Source organism: Triplophysa dalaica, chromosome 6, assembly GCF_015846415.1.
Source record: "Triplophysa dalaica isolate WHDGS20190420 chromosome 6, ASM1584641v1, whole genome shotgun sequence".
Classification (NCBI taxonomy): Eukaryota; Metazoa; Chordata; class Actinopteri; order Cypriniformes; family Nemacheilidae; genus Triplophysa; species Triplophysa dalaica.
The window spans coordinates 24,893,826-24,913,338 of NC_079547.1; the positions used below are offsets into that span (position 1 = coordinate 24,893,826).

General features: G+C 39.3%; 1 protein-coding gene across 9 annotated transcripts in view; it reads left to right on the forward strand.

Moving 5' to 3' along the window:
- tox2 (TOX high mobility group box family member 2) overlaps positions 1-19,513 on the forward strand; it is a 94,044-nt gene that overhangs the window by 59,718 nt on the left and 14,813 nt on the right. For 4 of the 9 annotated variants that reach the window (XM_056751518.1, XM_056751516.1, XM_056751519.1 and 1 more), the window contains 2 exons: positions 1,575-1,835; positions 16,584-16,817. In XM_056751518.1, coding sequence (XP_056607496.1) covers positions 1,575-1,835; positions 16,584-16,817 — 495 coding nt within the window. The remainder of the gene's footprint in view (positions 1-1,574; positions 1,836-16,583; positions 16,818-19,513) is intronic. The other 5 variants (XM_056751520.1, XM_056751517.1, XM_056751523.1 and 2 more) reach the window with 3 other exon arrangements.

Genomic DNA, 19,513 nt, shown 5'->3' on the forward strand with positions numbered 1-19,513 from the left:
CTCATTATTGTCTCAATTGTTTCTCCAAAGTTGCAATAAGATTAGGAGGTAATCAAAGGGAGAACTTTTACCTAGATGCATTGCACCTTATATCTCTTTACATGGCAAAAGTGTGGCTGCTTTAACTTAGAAAAACAGGAGTAATCTCGTTTTAAAATGAATTCTCATCAACTTCTCAGTTGTTTCTCAAGAGCTACAGTAAGATTAGAAGGCGATCAAATGCATTGTTTTCATATTTTCTCACTTTGCCACTGTGTAGTTGATTATTGCTATAAAGTCACATGCACACCTCATTAAAAAAATCATGAATCAGGTCTCATTCATATCTCAATTGTTTCTCAAGAGCTACAGTAAGATTGAAAGGTGAAATAATTAAGATTATTTGAAGTTTGAGTCTCTTGCTTATCATATTTTTCTTCAGAGAATCAGCCCTCAGTGATTTTCGTGTATTTTCACCAGACAGAGAAATCTCCACAACGTCTCAAAATGTGCTCATCAGTGAAACTAAGCGGAGAGCAAATAGAAATCTGTGTCAATCTTACCCCTTTCTTTTTGACTCATGAGAAAAAGACACCAGTGATCTCGCATGCGTCTGTTCAATTTAGATGTGTAGAAGAGATCTCAACAATGTCTCAAACTGTGCTCACAACCGCTGTCAAAAGTCAAAGAGATTCGTGTACGGTCTCTTTCTCAAAATACGGTTTAGCGTTTTAGCCTTGCGGAGAACACCAGACAGGTGATATATTTAGTAGATCTTTGTGATTTGAGTAATGCACAGCAACGAGGTGAAATCCGACGTCCCACAATGCTTTTCTGTCCTCTTCCACGGCCGCGTATGTGCTGAAAGTGTTTGTTTGCAAGATAAATGGCCGTTCTCCAGGCGAAGATGACAGGCAACACAAAGATGATATTGAATTGATTTCTGAAATGTTGCAGAACGGACTGTTTGATGTATACGGGCAGACATGAATCATAAAAATTCTATTAAAAAACCTCTTGAATGCTTGACAGCAGAATATTATTTCTGATGATTAATTTGAGTCGGTCATTATGGGGGAGCTCCAGTCAAATCGCCTCCCACAAAATTGCTTCTCGTTCCCTCTTGAATACCTCAGCACTCTCTCTCTCTCTCTCTCTCTCTCTCCTGACTGTAACGTTACATGTTTCTTCTATCGAGTTAGATTGACACGGCTGTTGAAAATGGGAAAACATGTGAGGTTTAACTTTGTAGTCATAAACATGTCTTTCGCTTCCAAAAGTTGATTGTGATAATTCTCTATTCCACCAACTTTCCTGCGATATCAAATCCAAAATCGTAATTTGCCAACTGACACGTTTCCAAAAAAAGTGATTCACGCTTGTTTAACCGCATAATAATGATGTAATTGCTTTTACGTCTCTGTTCGCAAAAGTAATCAGTGTGATGTTTGCTAGGACGACCATTCTAAATACCTTAGCAACCTCATAGCAACGCTATGGCAACAGCCCTGACATCATGGCAGGCCCCCTTCACATTACCATCATAAAATGTTTCAATCTAATTATTCTCTCTGTCTCTGTGTGTGTGTGTGCAGCAGAATTACTCAGGACAGGGAGGAGGAACTGGTAATGGAGGTGGGGGAGGCGACGAGGATTATGAGATCCCCCCTATAACCCCTCCCAATCACCCCGAGCCGCATCTACTGCACCTGATGGACCCCGAATCCAGTTACCTGTGTCACTCTCTCCCCCACAACGGCCTGATCAACCCGTACTCCTACCCTGAGCTGCCTGCTCTCATGATGTCCAACATGCTCGCCCAGGATGGACACCTGCTCTCCAGCCAAATGCCCTCGGTGAGTCCCGTGCTAAAACTCTATTTGACTTCATGTTTTTACTTTTGTGGACATCTACTACATGTTGCCGTATAAGAAACCTTGTTTTGGTCAAAAACTGTGTGCTTTAATTATGGAGGAGGAAATCCCAGAATGCACTGCAGTGAACTAGACAAACGAGTGAGGTTGATAGTAAACTTTGTCTTATTCGGCCAGTATTTGTGTGTGTCGTATTATTCGTGCTTTAAAGGCGAAACAGTAGCAAGTTTCTCATCAGTTAATGTTGTAATTTTGCCGACATTATGGCGAACGGCAATAGCGTTAAATCTGAAATCAGATCTTAGATTTGTCTCAAATCAGTCCAGGCCTGGATGATGTGAATTATCAGATGTTTGGCTCTTGGCCTTTTCTAAAGCCGCCATATTGACGGTTTCGTTTTTATTGTTTATTTTCTAAGTAGAATGTTTATATCTAGAGTTGATATGTTATATGTCCCAGGGTTTTACGTTCAGGATGAAAAAATATTTCTCTTTTTCCGGGCAAACTTTCTTACCACATGCTGTTGGTCAGCAGTATTTTCTCTAGTATTTGCGGAGGTTAAATTGTATGTCAGTAGTGAAGACCACAGGCTCCGGTGAGAGGTCAGAGTGGTTTTCATTAGTTACTTTATTGATGTTTTTACACAACTGGCTCCTTCGGTTTGCAAAAACAGCGCCGTGCGTGTCTGCTCCTACGACAAAAAGTGTTTTTGTAAAACTGTGCATTTATGAGCTGTGTAAATGAGAATATGTGTTTTTTGTTCGCTCTACTTTTTATGACCTTTGCCAACATCTGCGTTTGATTAAATTATAGCTAACAGATTGTGTCTGTTTGTTTTGATCAAGCCCGATAAAAGAGAAATTGGCTCAACCCACGGCACAAGGATATTTGTAATAAAAATATAAGTATAACGGGACCACAAGCATAGTGTACGTGCGTATAGCGTGTTGGGCTTATGGTCGCATTTCCGGCTTTATTGTAAACAGAATCTTTTGCTTCTGAAATGAGTGTCCGGGATCCAGGGGTCATTGCATACATATATGTATTCCATCTCCAGAAGAGAGGAGAAAAAGCCATTAGGTTTCATCTTGCTTGTTGAGCGGAGAGGCTGAGGAGATCTTTTTTCATTAGAGTGCTGTCGAGCGTCACACTGTCAGAGAGACGAGGGGAGAGAGAAACACGGGAGAAGCCAGAGACTGATCGAGCAGAGATGGAGAAGAGAAGCAGTTCAACATGTGGATTGACTGAACGCAGCAGTAGGATAAAGAGAAGAACTGCTCTGAATCCAAGAGCTTTGTTAAGAATTTAGAGAGCGTGTACCGCATCACAAACAACACTTGTGTCTCCATAACTGCATTTTTACTCCCGGCCTCCTCAGACGTTTCTGATGATGGATTTATTTGTGCATTTAATGCAAAAGAAGCTGTGGGTTATCCCGCTTATACCACGGTCATTTGCCAAGTTAAAGCTGTTATTAATGTTTACAGTGCAAGGGGGTAGTTGCACAAGATGGTGCAGGTGACCACAGACCAATTTACGGTCGTATAACACTATTGAGTTGATTTGGCTTAACTAAGTGCTCAGCAATGATAAATGAAAAACCACAAGAAGAATGAAGTAAGATGATATCAGACACTTCACACTACGGATGGGCATGGAGTTATTTCTGAGTTCTCTAAAGACTTTTTCAGTCCTTGTCAAGTTAAAAATAGTTATTTAAAATGCATTCAAAAGACTTTAAAATACATCTCCCTTGTGTTCAGTATGAGTTTGAATGTGTGTGTGTTTACCTTTTATCCTCTCGAAACAGTAGAACATCATTACGTCCTCAAAGTCGACATGTGCAGTGTTGGAAATTCATGTCTTAGGCCGTGATCATACTTGACTTGTTGACAATGGCACTTTTTAATTTAGATTTTTAAGTTACCCTTCTCGACCAATCACGTTCCTCCCATGTTGTTATGGAAACAACAGGTCTCTGTCATTGGTTAGCTTTGTAAAAGGTGCTTGACGGAGGGCGTTTTTTTCCAACTTTTTTCAAAACCTCAAAAAACGCTCTGAGCTGCAGAAAAAGATGCTGGCGTTTAAAAAAGCCATCAGGACTTTTTTTAAAACACAGTTCACTCCATAGGATTATAGTGTTACACAGAAGCTAGCAACTTCAAAAAAAGAAGTCAAATGTGAACACAGCCTAACAGTGTTTTTACACAAACGTGTTCTAACATTCAAAGCATGCAATGATTATGTTTTTAGTCGCGTTTGAGTACTTAACTCCATTTAGTGATTTGGCATGTTGAGATGCATTGAAAGCATATGGCCATTAGTTAACCGTCCTGAAGTTTATTCAGATGAGAGGATCAGATCTACAGGAACATGATCTCTTTCTCTTGATCTTCACTATCCACTGGACTCATTAATGTACCGCTGTCACGGCTCTTTACTGTACAACAGATGCTGTATATTTAATAGCCACCATATAAGAGATTTTATCTGTTCAACTTCACTTCACTGTACGACTTCTCGAAAACAAAGAAACAGATAGAACCAAGTAAGTGAGTTGAAAGCTAATGTCGGAGTATAACACTGTTAATGATTTGGGCGAGTTTGGGTTTCATTATTGAAATGTCACAATTTCAAGGGCAATCGGCGTGTGAGAAAATAATGTCATTAGCATAAGAATTTCTCTCTGAAACAAACATTTGTGCGAGGACAGATTAAACCAGTCCTTGAGTTTGTGCACGCTGTGTAATACAGAGTCACATATTCAACGTTTGGCCATTTTGAGATTTATTTTCCCCAAAGTTCCACAAATGTGACCAATATATGACTATAATGATTTCATAGATATGCAGCGCATCATTTGTGATGTTGTAAATTGTAAAAAAGGATAAAATGAGAAAGGAATGCAGTTTTTACACCACGCTGTTGCATGCACTCGGTAGTGTACACTCTGTGGGCACCTGGGCCTGCCAATGTAGTATTCTGGTAGATTCATCAGTGCCTGAATGAACCGGACTGCGGTCACGAGTGAAGCAGAAATAGCCGGAAGATGATGGCCTGCCCAAACTCTGAGGCTATTTGCAGACGTCAGGCCCGCGACCAGCTTTAATCAAATGTATTTTTCTTGAATTCCACCCAAGTTTTCAATACAAACGCCCACAGAACGGGTTTACGGCGTCCGTCGAGTTTGACGCGGCCGTTTCTTTGAGAAATACGAAAGCGCGAACGGAGCGGCGCGTCGATGCATCAAAATGAAGCGAAAGATATTTGCATCACGGCACAATTCAAGGATTACATTTGTAGCGGAAATGCTTTATGGAACTATTAATATCTTTTATTTTCTTTCTCTCCATCGCAGTTCAAAGAGCGTAATAGAATGCATTTCCTGCGAGGAATATTACACCGGTGATTGATGGATGTGGCGAAAAACAGGGGAAAACATTCAGCTGTTCAATAGGCCCTGTGAAATCTGGCCGGGGAAAAAGGCCGAGAGCGGGAGAGAGAGAACCCCTCTGGTTTTTAAACAGCTTTCTTTTCACCTTTGCGATTATTTATTTTCAAATAGTCCTTCAGGGTAATGTACCATTTTCTTATTTCACAGCGCTATTTCCCATAAATGAGAGGAAAGTGCGATAAATCAAGAGGCAAACACAGACTCGCCCAAAAGCTTGGAGGAGCGCTAAAGATTTATGTAACACATTCATGTTTCCTACTTCTTCTTTTAGTGCTGCGCTGTGAAAGGCGGCCTAATAAAAGCCCCTATTAATATGTCCTGTTGCCTAGCAACCGCAGGCAGCGAGTAATAGCATTCCGTGGAAAAATAGATGACCGGGCCGATAAGGAAAAATTCAATTCTTTTATTATCTCTCGGGAGAAGGTGCCTTATTTCCTTCTGCGCAATATGATATGAGAGCCGGCTTGTATATTAAGAAATGTTTTAAAGAAATAGAAGTTATTTTCCGATTTCATTATAGCCAGAAATGGGGGGAATCAGGGCCGTTTTTTTTCTTTTCGCTCATGACGTCCATTAGATTTGAGCTTTCACACTTTTAATTTGGTTCTTTTGCATTTATAGTTATGTACTCTCGGCCGGTGTGGTTGATGACAGTTTTAATACATCCCTTGTTCTGTAGGCGATAGCTGGTCATATACGGCCAAAACTGCAGATGCATAATATAAATAAAATATAAAATATGATGTGTGTGGACGAAGATACTCTGTATTTCCATTTCAGTTCAGTATTTTTCCATTTCCCCGCTATGAATTGCATTAAAATAAATAATAATAAAAACTGTAGAAGAAATTCCCCATTAGGAATCATCAGCTGGTTCTTCTGTTTGTTTATTGTTTATTTTTTAATTTAAAAGAGAGCTAGTTTTCATTGGTAGTCCCTTTGCCAGATGTTATCAGGCCAAGAAACTAAAAACAAAAAAACAAATCCAGTTAATAATAGATGAAGGATATATATAAATACTGAATATATATCATAATATTACAAAAAGAATTTTCACATTTTTGATGAAGCCATTATACTTAAACGAATGAAATAATGTGCACTCCCTGATGAATTGTGGGATGGTATTCCACTGATGTGATGCTTAAATGACCAAAAGACGTTTTCCTATTTACCATTAAAACCATTACAGAATTCCTATATAATCTTCCAAACCTTTATAAATTTCTCACCAAGTAAGATATTTGGAAGAATGTCAGTAACCAAAGAGCTCTCATCCCCCATCGGCTCCCATAGTATTTATTTTCCCTACCATGGCAGTTAATGGGGGATGAGATCTGTTTGGTTACTGACATTCTTCCAAATATCTTACTTGGTGAGAAATGTATAAAGGTTTGGAGGGTGAGTAAATGATGACAGAATTTTCATTTTTGGGTGAATTATCCCTTTAATGGTTTTCTGTTGGTTTCTTATCCACCAGATAATATCCCACCAACACAAAACCCGAAGAGACCATTACAGTTTCCATTCAAACCAACACAATTCCAGTTATAACCATTAAATCACAGCTTTGGTCATGCTTTCTATAGTTTTCTCCAGAAGGGAGATAAAAAAACTTGACAAACACGAACATGAAACAGATAAATGCATAAATATGCATAAACAGATGACCTCTTTTAACTCACATTTCAAAAGAAATGACCTTGTTTCTATGCAAGAAACACTCTTTTTTTCATCCAAATATGAGTTGAGCAATTGCGCGACAGGTTTATGCCGTCGTCAGCGTTATTGTTTTGTTCTTTTTTAATCGTTGTCTTCTTATTGTTTACTGGGAACAAACAGCCGTGTTGGAAAGGACATTAGTTGTTGCTTGGAAACAAAGTGATTAGATTTGAAGTCGGCATATCTATAGTATATCCACAATGTTCTTATCAGAGCCGAGGAGAAACAGAAAGAGACGCAGTGAAGGAGAGAGAGCGAGAGAGGCGTCTGTCTGATACAGCACTAACTGCGGCTGATAAAGGCCTGTTTTATGTATCTCATTTTGTCACCGGCTTCTATATCTTATCAAAGCTTGAAATCGCGCCCATATTCCAGTGCACTGTATCTGGACGCGCATCATCTGAGTGAGGCTCAATCCCAGCTCCGGACCAGACGATGGAGAGGAGTGCGAGGATGCTGTACATGGTACCTCGAGGTACCTTGTTATTGCTCAAAGGTGGCTCAAGAGATCTCCTTTATATCTTATTTATGCATCAGTTTTGTTTTTTCTACGGGAACGATAAGAAAATGTCATTGCTCAGATGTTGTTCTTTCGTAGCTCAGGAGATTGAGTTGTGCTTCATTGAAAAATAAGCTTGGGCTCAGATGTTTTCCTAAAATGCTTGAAGAGAAATAAAAAGAGAAGCACATGAAGAGTTTGGAGCTGATAAAACGAAACGGATTGTCGAGGTCAAATAATCTGTATTTGAGTAAATGTGATGAGGAATGTTTGAGATCATATTGAGATCTTCAATAATATTGACTTTAGTTTGCAGACTTGACAAATCTCAGCTCAGTTTGACTCATTGTTGACATCTCCGACATTTGTGAGATTTCTGACTCTCTTTTTGTGAGGAGAAATATCTGAGACACAGATGAGACTTAAACTTTCTATTTAATCTCACTGATTTCTAAAATAACTGAGTTGTGAAGAAGATCTCACTTGCGAGTTTTCTTATGGATACATAAAGAAAAATTTGATTGGAATGTTATTTTAAAATTTAAAATACAGTATATCCTCAGTATACATATATTTAGTTCCAAAATGAGATAACTCATGTTTTTCATTATTATCATTTTTTGTGTGTTTTTTAGTTTTTTTTGTTATAATGGCTTAAATCAAAACAAACCAACTGCACTTTGATTGATATTAATTGGAATGCACAAGAAAAAAACATGTCTTTTGAAAATAAAAGTTATTTCACTTTGGAACCAAACTCTTCATATATATATATATACAGTGTGTTTTTGTTTGCGTGCGTGCGTGTGCATAGTTTAGGGATGCACGATAAGTTATTGGCCATGTCTTTTTTAATGTTATCGGCCGATAATACAATGTATGCCAATATATTAAGGCTGATAATGTGTTCTGTCTTGAGATGTGTCAGACATGTGGCTATTAAAAAAAAAATCTGGAAGAACATCTATCATTTCTTTATCAAATACACCAGAAAAGTTTGAAGGTTAAAGGTTAACTAGTATAAAGTAGGCTTGGTACATGATTTTCAGGGGGGAAGAGAACAAACGGTTACCTTGTTTTCTACGGTGAATGTCTTCATAATAAAAGTAGTTGTCCACTTTTTGACTTTTGTTTCAGTATTAGTGAATTTCATATTAATATTTAGAGACTGTATATCGGCCTACATATCGGTTATCAGCTTCCAATATTAAAGAATGATCAGTTATCGACCAAAACATATCGGTGCATCCCTAGTATAATACAAATAAAAATAGTGTATCATTTACATAAACCAATAAACACAATAAAATCTAAAGAGGAAATATTCCAATTTTGGCGTTCCTGAAAGCCACTTTTAATATTTGTATCCATCCCGACCTTCGTCGTCTGATCCGGCAACTTACTTACAAGTGAATCACTCAGCAACGACTCAAAGTCTCCGGACAGATCTGAGCTAGCAGCGGTTTGTGTTCTCTTTCTGAAAGCCTCTGTCATGAACACGTGGCGAGCATGTGTGAAATGTTAACACACTTACTAATCATCCTTAAATGAAGCTAATTGTTGCCTCGACGCCCTGCAGAGCGTTCTGTGTGTGTGCACGTGTGGGTGTCTGACGGCAGGCTTCCTTTCTCATTAGCTGTGGAAGGAATCTTCTGTGTTTCTGTCTCTTCCATGTGTTGGTACGAGCGTCTCTCTTCTTCTAAAGTCATTCCAGAGCTGTCATGTCAAACGTTCACAGGCGCTCGGCTGAAACAAGAGAGTGAAGGAGATGAGGCTGGAATTACAAGCTCTGTTTCCATCCCTACATAGACTGCTGCCTTTAAAGGGTACACGTTTTTAAAGTTGCTTTAGGTATCATAGTTTCATAGTTTATGTTCCGAATGAAATCATATTGCATTTGAAGCAGTGAATAATCTCAGTAATGTTATTCGTTATATTCCACGAACCTTTTGAGGGACTATGACGATTGTTAACATACTGGTCTCTTTGGTTTTTCTTGCTCTCGTTATAAAATCTCTTCGCTGTGTGGAGAAATCATATTCAATACATGAAAGTCAGTTTGTTGTTAGGGCCAATGCGCGCTGCCAAAATCTGTGTGTGATGGGTTTGTGTTTGAAATGAGCGTATGAACGGGATCGTGGCATAAGTGAAGCTGCAGAAGGAGTCTTTTGGAGGTCTCTGGCTGTTTTCTCTAGAGACCGCTCGCTCCGGATCTCTGCTTCTCTCTGATTTACATTCATGTTAATTGAAATGGAATATAACGCAATAAAACTGTCCCAGCCATGAAATAAAGATCCACTCAAATCATTTCACTGGTGGACTAGTACTACGGTCTCCAGCGTCCATGTTGCTAAAGACCCATTAAGATCTGCATTGGAGTTTGTGTGGGAGCCGGGGGGTTTTAACCTCACAATTGCAATTTTTTGCCCACATGAAAAATACTTCAGTATACGATAGCATTAATTCATTAACCATAGTAAGACACCTAGATTGTGGTTTTTTAACCTTAAGGTAAAAAATGCATAAAGCATATGGTGTAATGCACAACTATGTTAATATAAACCAGCATCTCTCAAGCGCAAGTTTTCTTTTGTTTTTGTACTTTTTTTACTAGTACATTTACTTTAATAAAGGTAAAATAATATACTGTATTTTATTCATGTGGGCATATAGTAGTTGATATTTGTTAATCAGACTTTTATTTTGACTTTTTTTTGTGGATGTTTGACAGTTGCTTTTCTCAAATGAAGCAATGTTGTAACCTCTCAGAGCACCTCTGGAGATGTGTCTGTATCCCCATATAGTGAGATTAACAGTTACATATTAAAACCGCATCTGAATCAATACTGATGTCATTTAAAAGCACAAATTGACTAGCTGTTCAGTGATATTTTCTGATTAAGAAGTTCTTAATTTGAAAGATTCCGCGTTGTATATGACACTCGATCACAAAACCAGTCTTTTAAGTAAAAGACAGAAATATATTATATGGGTCAAAATTATCGATTTTTTAAATCTATAAAAACGTTGTTTTTGTGAGCGGATGTCCTGCCACAGAGCCACTGATTAAACTTCAAATGCGATTTTCTTATTATTTTGATTTTTTAAATGATTGTAACTCAGACAGATATTGTGTCCTATCCTAAAAACTCGACTTGAAAATTGACCCATAAGACTGGTTTTGTTGTGCAGGGTCACATTTATCAAATTCCATTTTAATGCCTGAAGATGTTCAGAAGATAATGTTTTATACGTCACTACAGTAATACAAATCTGCATTTGTCATGAGTTTCTAGTTAATCTGCTCAATGTTGATTGTAGAGCTTTAGTTTTTTGAGAAGTTGAGGAGAAATGTAACAGATATGTAGAATTATGATGCGATTGTAAATCTGTACGTGACTCTTTCTTCTGTGGAAAACAAATATAAAAAATATTAAAAAATATTAAAAAAAAATATATTTTGAGAAATGTATCCGTGGTTTTGTGTTCATACAATGGAAGTCGATGGGGTTCAGTGTTTTTCGGCTATCGACATTCTTCAAAATATCTTCTCTTATGTTCTGCGGAAGAAAGAAAGTCACACAGGTTTGGAATGACACGAGGGCCAATAAATGACATTTTTGGGTGAACTATCCCTATAGGACTTTTCCTACTGTCTCAAACAAAAGTCTCTCTTTAGTCTCTTAGAACAGTTTTTTTTTAATGAAGCGTTTGCATCAGCAGTTATCTGCGCGTGAGTCCGAGTGTGTGAATGAAACCGTGACGCTGTGATACGATGCGTCGAGGTGTTGGTTCAAACACCGTCTTTCATTCACACACGTGCTCGGTCTCTGAGACGAACCTCGCACGCGTCTTCTGGGATGCCGGCTTCCGTTTGCTTACAGATTTAAGCAGCGCTTGATTTATAAATTGGCCCCCTTATTAGCACTCGGAGCGGCGTTATAAATGACCCCCGTGGGCACGCCGCCATTCAGAGCGGCGGAGATGAAGTGCCGAAGGAAGAGGGAGGTGAACGTCAGCGCCGGGTTTTCATGTTCTGCCCTCAAGGAGAACAAGGAGTCGCAGCGAGGGCAAGCCGCGATGAGACTCCCCCACCCTCGGCCCGTCGTGTTTACAGCGAGAGATCAGTCTCTCCAGCGCTCGGCTAATTAAAGCTGCCGTTGCCGCGAGCCTGCCGGGATAATGTTCTATTATTATAGTCATTTGTTTCAATTAACCGCTCTGTGATTTTACAATAGCAACTGTGAACCTGCGCAGAGTGAGCCATCACTCCCAACAAGACGTCTATGATCGGAGCTCGAGAGAGAGTCTACCCATGATGCCTGGCGTCAGGATTTCACATCGCACGCTATCAGCTCTGTTTATCGTGTAAATAAATGACACAGGGTGAAATATTAATACTACCCGTAATAAAGAGTTTCCATTAGAGCTCCACTTAATCTCTAAAAGAAATCATTGAGATGCTAAAGAGATCTAAGGCGACTTTTATGCTTTATCTGAAATGCAGTATTATAGCCCAAATAATTGTCACGTCCACCTGTGTGACGGTTTGACATAATTCAAGTATACGTTTCGACAGCAATTTCACATCTCCACAGGGTTTACTGTACTGATAATACATGATAATTCATGTAAAATGCTGTTATAGGTTTTGGATCGTATCGCAGAACTTTTTAAATGTCAGATTTTTCCTCAGAACTATTTCAATCACCCGAAAGTCACATTATGCCGTGACAGAAACACAATTCACTCCAGAAGGAAATTATACATTGGATTTATCTATTACTGCATTGAATGGCATGCTATGAAAGCCGGCGCCATGCATACGTTGTGAATTTCAATTGCGAACATTAGAAACATTATTCTGGCTAATAGTTATAGACCGGTTTGGACTACAGGGGATTCGAGGAGGATGTTTAGTGTGGACTTTTACTTTGTACAAAGAAATCAAGTTTTAATGCTTATATTAGTGACGGAGGGACCCTTTTAAATAAATCCAGGCAATGCAAAGTCAATGCATGTTGTGATACAGCGGGTGTATGTCGGGAGAGCCGGAGCGGGACATTGTGGCAAAATAAAATGCTTGATGAGCCCTTACAGGGAAAAATATAAATTCTCTCATTGTTTATTCTCCCTCATGTGGTTGTAAACCTTTCTTACTTTCTCTTCAGTGGAACTCCAAAGAAGATATTTTGAGAAATGTCTGGGGGGGTTTTATGTTGACACAATTGAAGTCGATGGGGTTCCGTGTTTTCCGGCTATCAACATTCTTCATAATATCTTCTTTTGTGTTTTGCAGAAGAAAGAAATGAAATGAGGATCAATAAAGGATAAAGGAATTTTCTTTTTGGGTGAACTGTCCCTTTAAAGCTATATATATATACAGTATATGTATCTGAGTATTGACATAACGGTTGACGGTCTATAGAATATTAATGAGCAGTCAGCTGTGGTTTAGAAAGTGAATAATGGCCAATATGAAGGTAATAAATCAAACTGGGATATATGAACAGACACATGTTTTACAGATGCATTCATATTATTTTATCATTTATAGGTAAATAATCTTAATGAACATAAAGGCTTGGAAACTAAAGCGTTGTAATATTTACTGTGATACAAACGGTATATTAGAATCTGTACCGGCTGACACATCTTTACAGTTTCACAGTATATACACCATCCTACCGCCCACCCCAGACACCCCCCCATCAAGTATTATATCATTTAGCAATTAGCATACAGTACCTATGGCAACCACTAACCTTTGTGAGACTCTTTATGATGTTTATACAGCCATCCAGTCTGCTTTATATAGCCTCTCTCTCTCTCTCTCTCTCTCTCTCTCTCTATCTCTGTCTGTCTCTCTCTCTCTCTCTCTCTCTCTCTCTATCTCTGTCTGTCTCTCTCTCTCTCTCTCTTCTCTCTCTCTCTCTCTCTCTCTCTCTCTCTCTCTCTCTCTCTCTCTCTCTCTCTCTCTCTCTCTCTCTCTCTCCCTCTCCCTCTCTCTCTCTCTGTCCGTCTCTCTCTCTCTCTCTCTCTCTCTCTCTCTCTCTCTCCCTCTCTCTCTCTCCCTCCCTCTCTCTCTCTCTCTCTCTCTCTCTCCTCTGTCCGTCTCTCTCTCTCTCTCTGTCTCTCTCTCTCCCTCTCTCTCTCTCTCTCTCTCTCTCTCTCTCTCTCTCTCTCCCTCTCTCTCTCTCTCTCCCTCCCTCTCTCTCTCTCTCTCTCTCCCTCCCTCCCTCTCTCTCTCTCTCCCTGTCTCTCTCTCTGTCTCTCTCTCTCTTTCTGTTCAGCTTTCTTCAATCTCAGCTCTCTGTATTTCTCATTGATCGATTTCTCTCTCTCTCTCTCTCTCTCTCTCTCTCTCTCTCTCTCTCTCTCTTTCTCTCTCTCTCTCTCTCTCTCTCTCTCTCTGCTCTCCAGCATGGAGGTTTCTGCAAACAGACGGCATTAAAAACAAATATTCGATATGTCATCTAAATGTGCAGTAAGCAGGGCGTAGACGATATATTGTTTGTTTAACGATTCACGCCGACCGCTTCGTCTAAATTGACAGTAAGGAGTGAGGCCGTATGCCGAAGGTGCTCGTCTTTATTATTTTGATTATAAGCGTGACTCCAAATAAATTGAAAGCAAATGTGGTTTGCAATAACAGGACCGGGCACGCTCTCACCAAACGCTGGTTCGTTTACCGATTTGTTCGCTCAGAAATTGCTTATTTAATGTGAAATATGAGAAGAACGCCATTATTGTGTGAGAGTAAAAGAGAGGCGCCGTACAGTCTTACAAAACTATACTGTCAGATAACAGTGAGAATGTTTGCTTTGTCTCAGTATTCTTGTGTTTTCTCTTGGTTTTTGTGTGCATGTATTCACATTGTTGACTGCTACTCTACGCTCTTTTCTCTCGCTGTAAACTTGCTAGTCCGTCTAGCAAGAAATGAAGCAATAATTCAAGTCAACGCTATTGAAATGATATTCAGAATTTAAAGCATGATGAGGGCACTGCGATGCCGGTTTGGAAACAAATATCATAAATAATTCAGAGAAAGAGAGGGAGAGAGAGAGAGAGACTAGACTGTGATAGATTGGTAGTTTTCACATGTGACTATGGCGATCGGGTTTGTCCCAACAACAAGTCTGATCGTGAAAATCTTCTCCAGACGTATGCTTTTCAGGCACACGTCTCTTGTCTTTTCTGTGTCGTCGAGAAGAAATTCAGTTCTCTGAGATTTAAGAACAGGGTGATGCTCTCGGCCGGCAGTGGTTGCTATGGAAATGGGGTTGCCGTCGCTATGATAGGCCATTCATGTTTGATTAATTGGTTTTTCAATGCTTCTTGGTTTGTGAAAGCCCTTAAAGAGCAACTCCACGGAAAATGGAAAATTAATGGATTCTCTGTCGCGCGCTCTCCAACATTAAAGCCGTTCTGCCGCATTTGAACATTGAACTAATGGCGTCGCTGAAATTTGATTCGAGGTGGGAGGCAGGTTGGGTTTCGGCTGCTTTTGGGGGGGGGGGGTGTTGCGATTCACAAACAAAAGACCTGTACTGTACAGTACTTCCTATACGTTAATGTTCCACCGTCAACGTTTTTAAACCTTATCTGTTAGCCTGTCTTCAGAGGTTAATTAGCCCGATTACACGCTCTCGCTAACATCATGAGCGCTATGCTAATGTTTACCGCCGGACCGTTCCGACTTCATGAATCATTTGAATGTTTGAATGTTGAATGTAATGTTTAATTCCGCCGGTGAATGATGCACGCTGCTAATAAACGCTAGTTCATCAGCTTTTTTCCGCTCTCTATTTCTTTCGGTTTGATTTGTGCTTGCCTAAGTATTCCTATTTATGTGTAAATGAATAGATCCGTCGACATCCGCTCGCGTCTCCTGATGAGATGCTTTTTGAACAGCGGCAGTGAAAACGAAACACGGTGAAATATTGAAATATAAGAGTTACAGACACTTCAGTTCGGGGGTTTAGAGAATTTTGGGCTTTAAGAGAAACGTGAAACGCAGGTTTAGGAAATTAGCTGTGCTTGATTTGATCTGAAACGTAGCGTTATTTATTTTTATTTTATTTAAATGTCTGAGTAGACTAAGTTTTTATTTGTAATTTTTCGTATTGATTTCTAGAGGCAAAGGAAGAGAGATTTCATATTTGATTACTTGGTTATATTATTATATATTTGTGTACATCATTTCTTCACCTGTGTGAAGGTGTCATGTGGTTGATCTACTGTTCTCGACTGCGGTTGATTCTGGATTGTACCGGGTCGAATACCGATGGCTTTGTGGCTTTTTGAAGACGCTTTGATATTCATGCAGAAAGACGTGTGGTTGATGACTTACTGTAACTGGATGCTTATCAAGATCTCACACTAATCTGTTCGTCATGTAAGTCAGTTATGAGAGCATCGAGGACGCTGTCATGACCCCGGGGTGCTACTTCAATGACGCTTTTCAATCGGTGGACGCTTTATAGTTAGAAGATGTGTTTTACTTGAAGATTGATTGAAATGTACAATGGTTCAGAATCAGAACAGAGACACATAGTAAAAGGGGTTCATGGGATTTAATTATAAAAAAGCATTAATTGATAAAGAGCTAGTTTCTTAAAGGGATAGTTCACTAAAAAATCATCATGTCAAACCTGTATGAGTTTCTTTCTTCTGCAGAACACAAAAGAAGATATTTTGAAGAATGTTTATAACCAAACAACATCGAACTCTATTGACTTTCATTGTATGACGACAAAGCCATTCCTCAAAATATCTTCTTTTGTCTTGAACTGAAGAAAGAGTCACACACCGATTGTCAACAAGGAGAAGATAAATAAATTTTGTTTTTGGGTGAACTATCTCTTTAAAAAAAATGTAAAAACAATAACTTTGTTCTGTCAATTTGTGTTTTTGTACTGTCGCTTCAAGGGGTGAAAGAAGAAACTAGCATCTTTCCACCACAAATAACACATACAAACTAAACTGGGCTCAATTGGTCATTTATTTTCAAAATCACGCCTAGTAAAATTTGGTCTTCTTCTCTCACCCTTAGATGCCGGCGTTTACGGGGCAGTCTGGCGGTTATTACCCCCGCGCACACCACAGCCCCATGATAAACACATCCGCCCGGATACTGCCCCATCCCATGAGCGCCCTCTCACAACTCAGCTCTCAGATTGGTCAAGCCTCCTATACCCACGGTTCCCCATCGTCATCAGGAAGTCAGTCAGCCACGCCCTCTCCCTCAAGCACCGCCCAGGAAGAAGAAGCAAAGTACCACGCAAAGGTACAGGAAATAGAGCTGTTTTCCTGTAAGGTTGACGTTTGAAGGAGTTAGTGTCATGTGACTGTAGACTAGAGCGCAACTGACGACGTTTATTGGTTACAAATGTCAAACATATTTTAAAGCTGCAGTCCGTAAGTTATTGATTTGTTTGAAAATACAGAAAAATCAGGTATCGAGCAAGTACATACCTTTGATAAGTTGAGCTGTCAGGTGTGAGTTTGCGCTTAATGTCAAGTTATTGGACACGTTAAGAAAATTACTATGAAAAGTAACCTGCAGTTTTGTGTTTCAAACAGAGATGGCGATAGGGAGTTACTAAACATACCAATATAAATTAGTATATAATATAAACTGTATAAATGAGAATATATACACATATAAGATATATTTCTATTATATGAATTAAAAAAATACACACACATGTTTTGTCATTTGTATTGTTTTAATGAATAAGCGAAAATATCTCAAGGATAATTTCTGGACTGTTGCTAAATGCTTTCTCGTGATAGATTTTCTGTATGCCTCAATGCTGTTTACAAATCTCTGCATTTTAACTTCACAAACTGACGTCTTTTGTTCGCAGCTATTTGTTGCCAAAGACTCTCTCTCTCGCTCTCTCTCTCTCTCTCAGTTCATTTTCATTGTCCCAGAAAAGCAATTACTTCTGCTTGTCTGTCATCCTCTGCTTTTATTGAAAGTGTCAGTTTGAATTTAATTTGAATGTTGCGTGTTACGCGCGGGCAGCTCGAAATCCCTCATTATCGCGCCGCCGCATGCTTAATTGGATTGAAGAATACAAAGAGTGAATTAACTTACATGATGTTTAAATTGCATTGTTCTGCAGCCGGCTTACGGACCGTCCGGCATAATATAACGCTGAGTCCGGCGCAATCATAACCAGCGACGGCTAGATTTATAACGCTCCTGTTCCAGTCTTAATAAGTGAGAAGTGCTGCAGTCAGACGGGTTTGCTGCTTCTGTCCGGCTGGAATTGAATAATAACGCTCCGTGAATAATAGGAACGGTTAGCACATTTCACAAGCATTTCGTTCGGCTCGTAAACAGGCAGTACATTCAGAGATTTGTGTGTTCGTGCGAGTTCAATGCACAAGTGTGTATTTATAGAATTACTTTTCAAGTTCATTTTTTCCTTTGGAACGCTCATGGAGCGCATGTGTGTGTTTACACTTAATGAAATACATTTCTTGTATGTACTTTGAATGTAAAGTACATTTAGTGCCTAATTTCCAATCCATCTCCGGAGAGTGTTGCTGATCTTGAGGTGTTTGTGTAGGATATGTGTTGTATATGCAGCGCTGTACGCACACGTGTGAATGTGTGCGGTTTAATGCAAACGCCAGCGTGTCTGAGATTTAATTGGATCCATGAGTCTTTAGCTGGAAAACATGCAGCTGTGCTCATTGTATGTGTTACGCATGTGAGAGCCACATTACACAAAAACACAAAAATATCTTTATATTTACGGACTTCTCTACGAGAGTAAAGGCCAAAATTCATCTGTCGGTTGTAGAGATGCAGACTGTTTTATTCTCTAAACGTCTTCTTCTTTTGTCCTCTGAAGGACGGCAGTGATGTTCAACCTGATCATACAGTAAACCGCATGTAAAATAAAACAGAGATTTGGAGATGCAGCATCAGCGGACATGTCATCTCTTTTCAAATGAGTTTTGTTTTGAGCGAGAGCAGAACGCTGTTATCTAACTACAGAGTTCTGCCCTAGAAACCTCTTTCACTCTTCATCCGTCCTGTTCTTTCCAAACATGTTTTTCTTCCTCTGTCTCATTCTGTCTCTCTTCATATGCTCATTTTGACTCATTTCGGTCATTTAAAAAGAGAAAGGTTTTAGATGAAGAAGCGTGCTTCGGACGTGTGATGATACAGAAGTGATTCAGACGGGATCTGCCGGACTCTCTGCATTGAGAAATCAATTTGAGCGCTGTGTTTTTCAGCTTTGGAGAGAGTCCACCAACTGTCAGAGCCGATTACGTGGTCACTGCTTGACTGAGAGCGATGTGAAATTCAGTGCGTCCCATTTGTATTGCATTGCGTTTGCAGATAAAACTTCCATTTGCATAGGCAAACATGCACCTAGAAGAGCGGTGCATTCTGGGATACAGCAGATTCCAGGAAATCACTTCACCCAAAAATGAAAATTCTGTCATCATTTACTCACCTTTGAGTTGTTCCAAATGTGTATAAATGTCTTTGTTCTGATGAACACAGAGAAAGATCTTTGGAAGAATGCTAATAAGCAAACAGCTCTAAACACCCATTGACTCCATAGTGGGAAAAAAAATGTTATCATTTGTTTTGTTCTGTTGAACAAAAAAGAAGATATTTTGAAGAATGTAGGACAGTAAACAGTTCTGGGGAACTTTTGACTACCATTGTTTTTTCCTCTACTATGGTACATAGCAGGTACTCTTTTTTGGGTGAAGTATCCCTTTAAGACATTTAGAAATTGCCTAAATAACTCATACATAAATTCAAGACTTTGCGTTTCAAATGTGAAACCGATTTGTGTTTTTAGGATGTGTGTGATCAAGCTAAAACCAGATTGACATATATCATGTATTTGATACCATTAAAGCTATGTTTTATCTGTGAAGATGACATTTGTTTTTTGTGTATGAATTCAAATCCGCTATCCTCACACTAACTGTGTGTCTCAAATC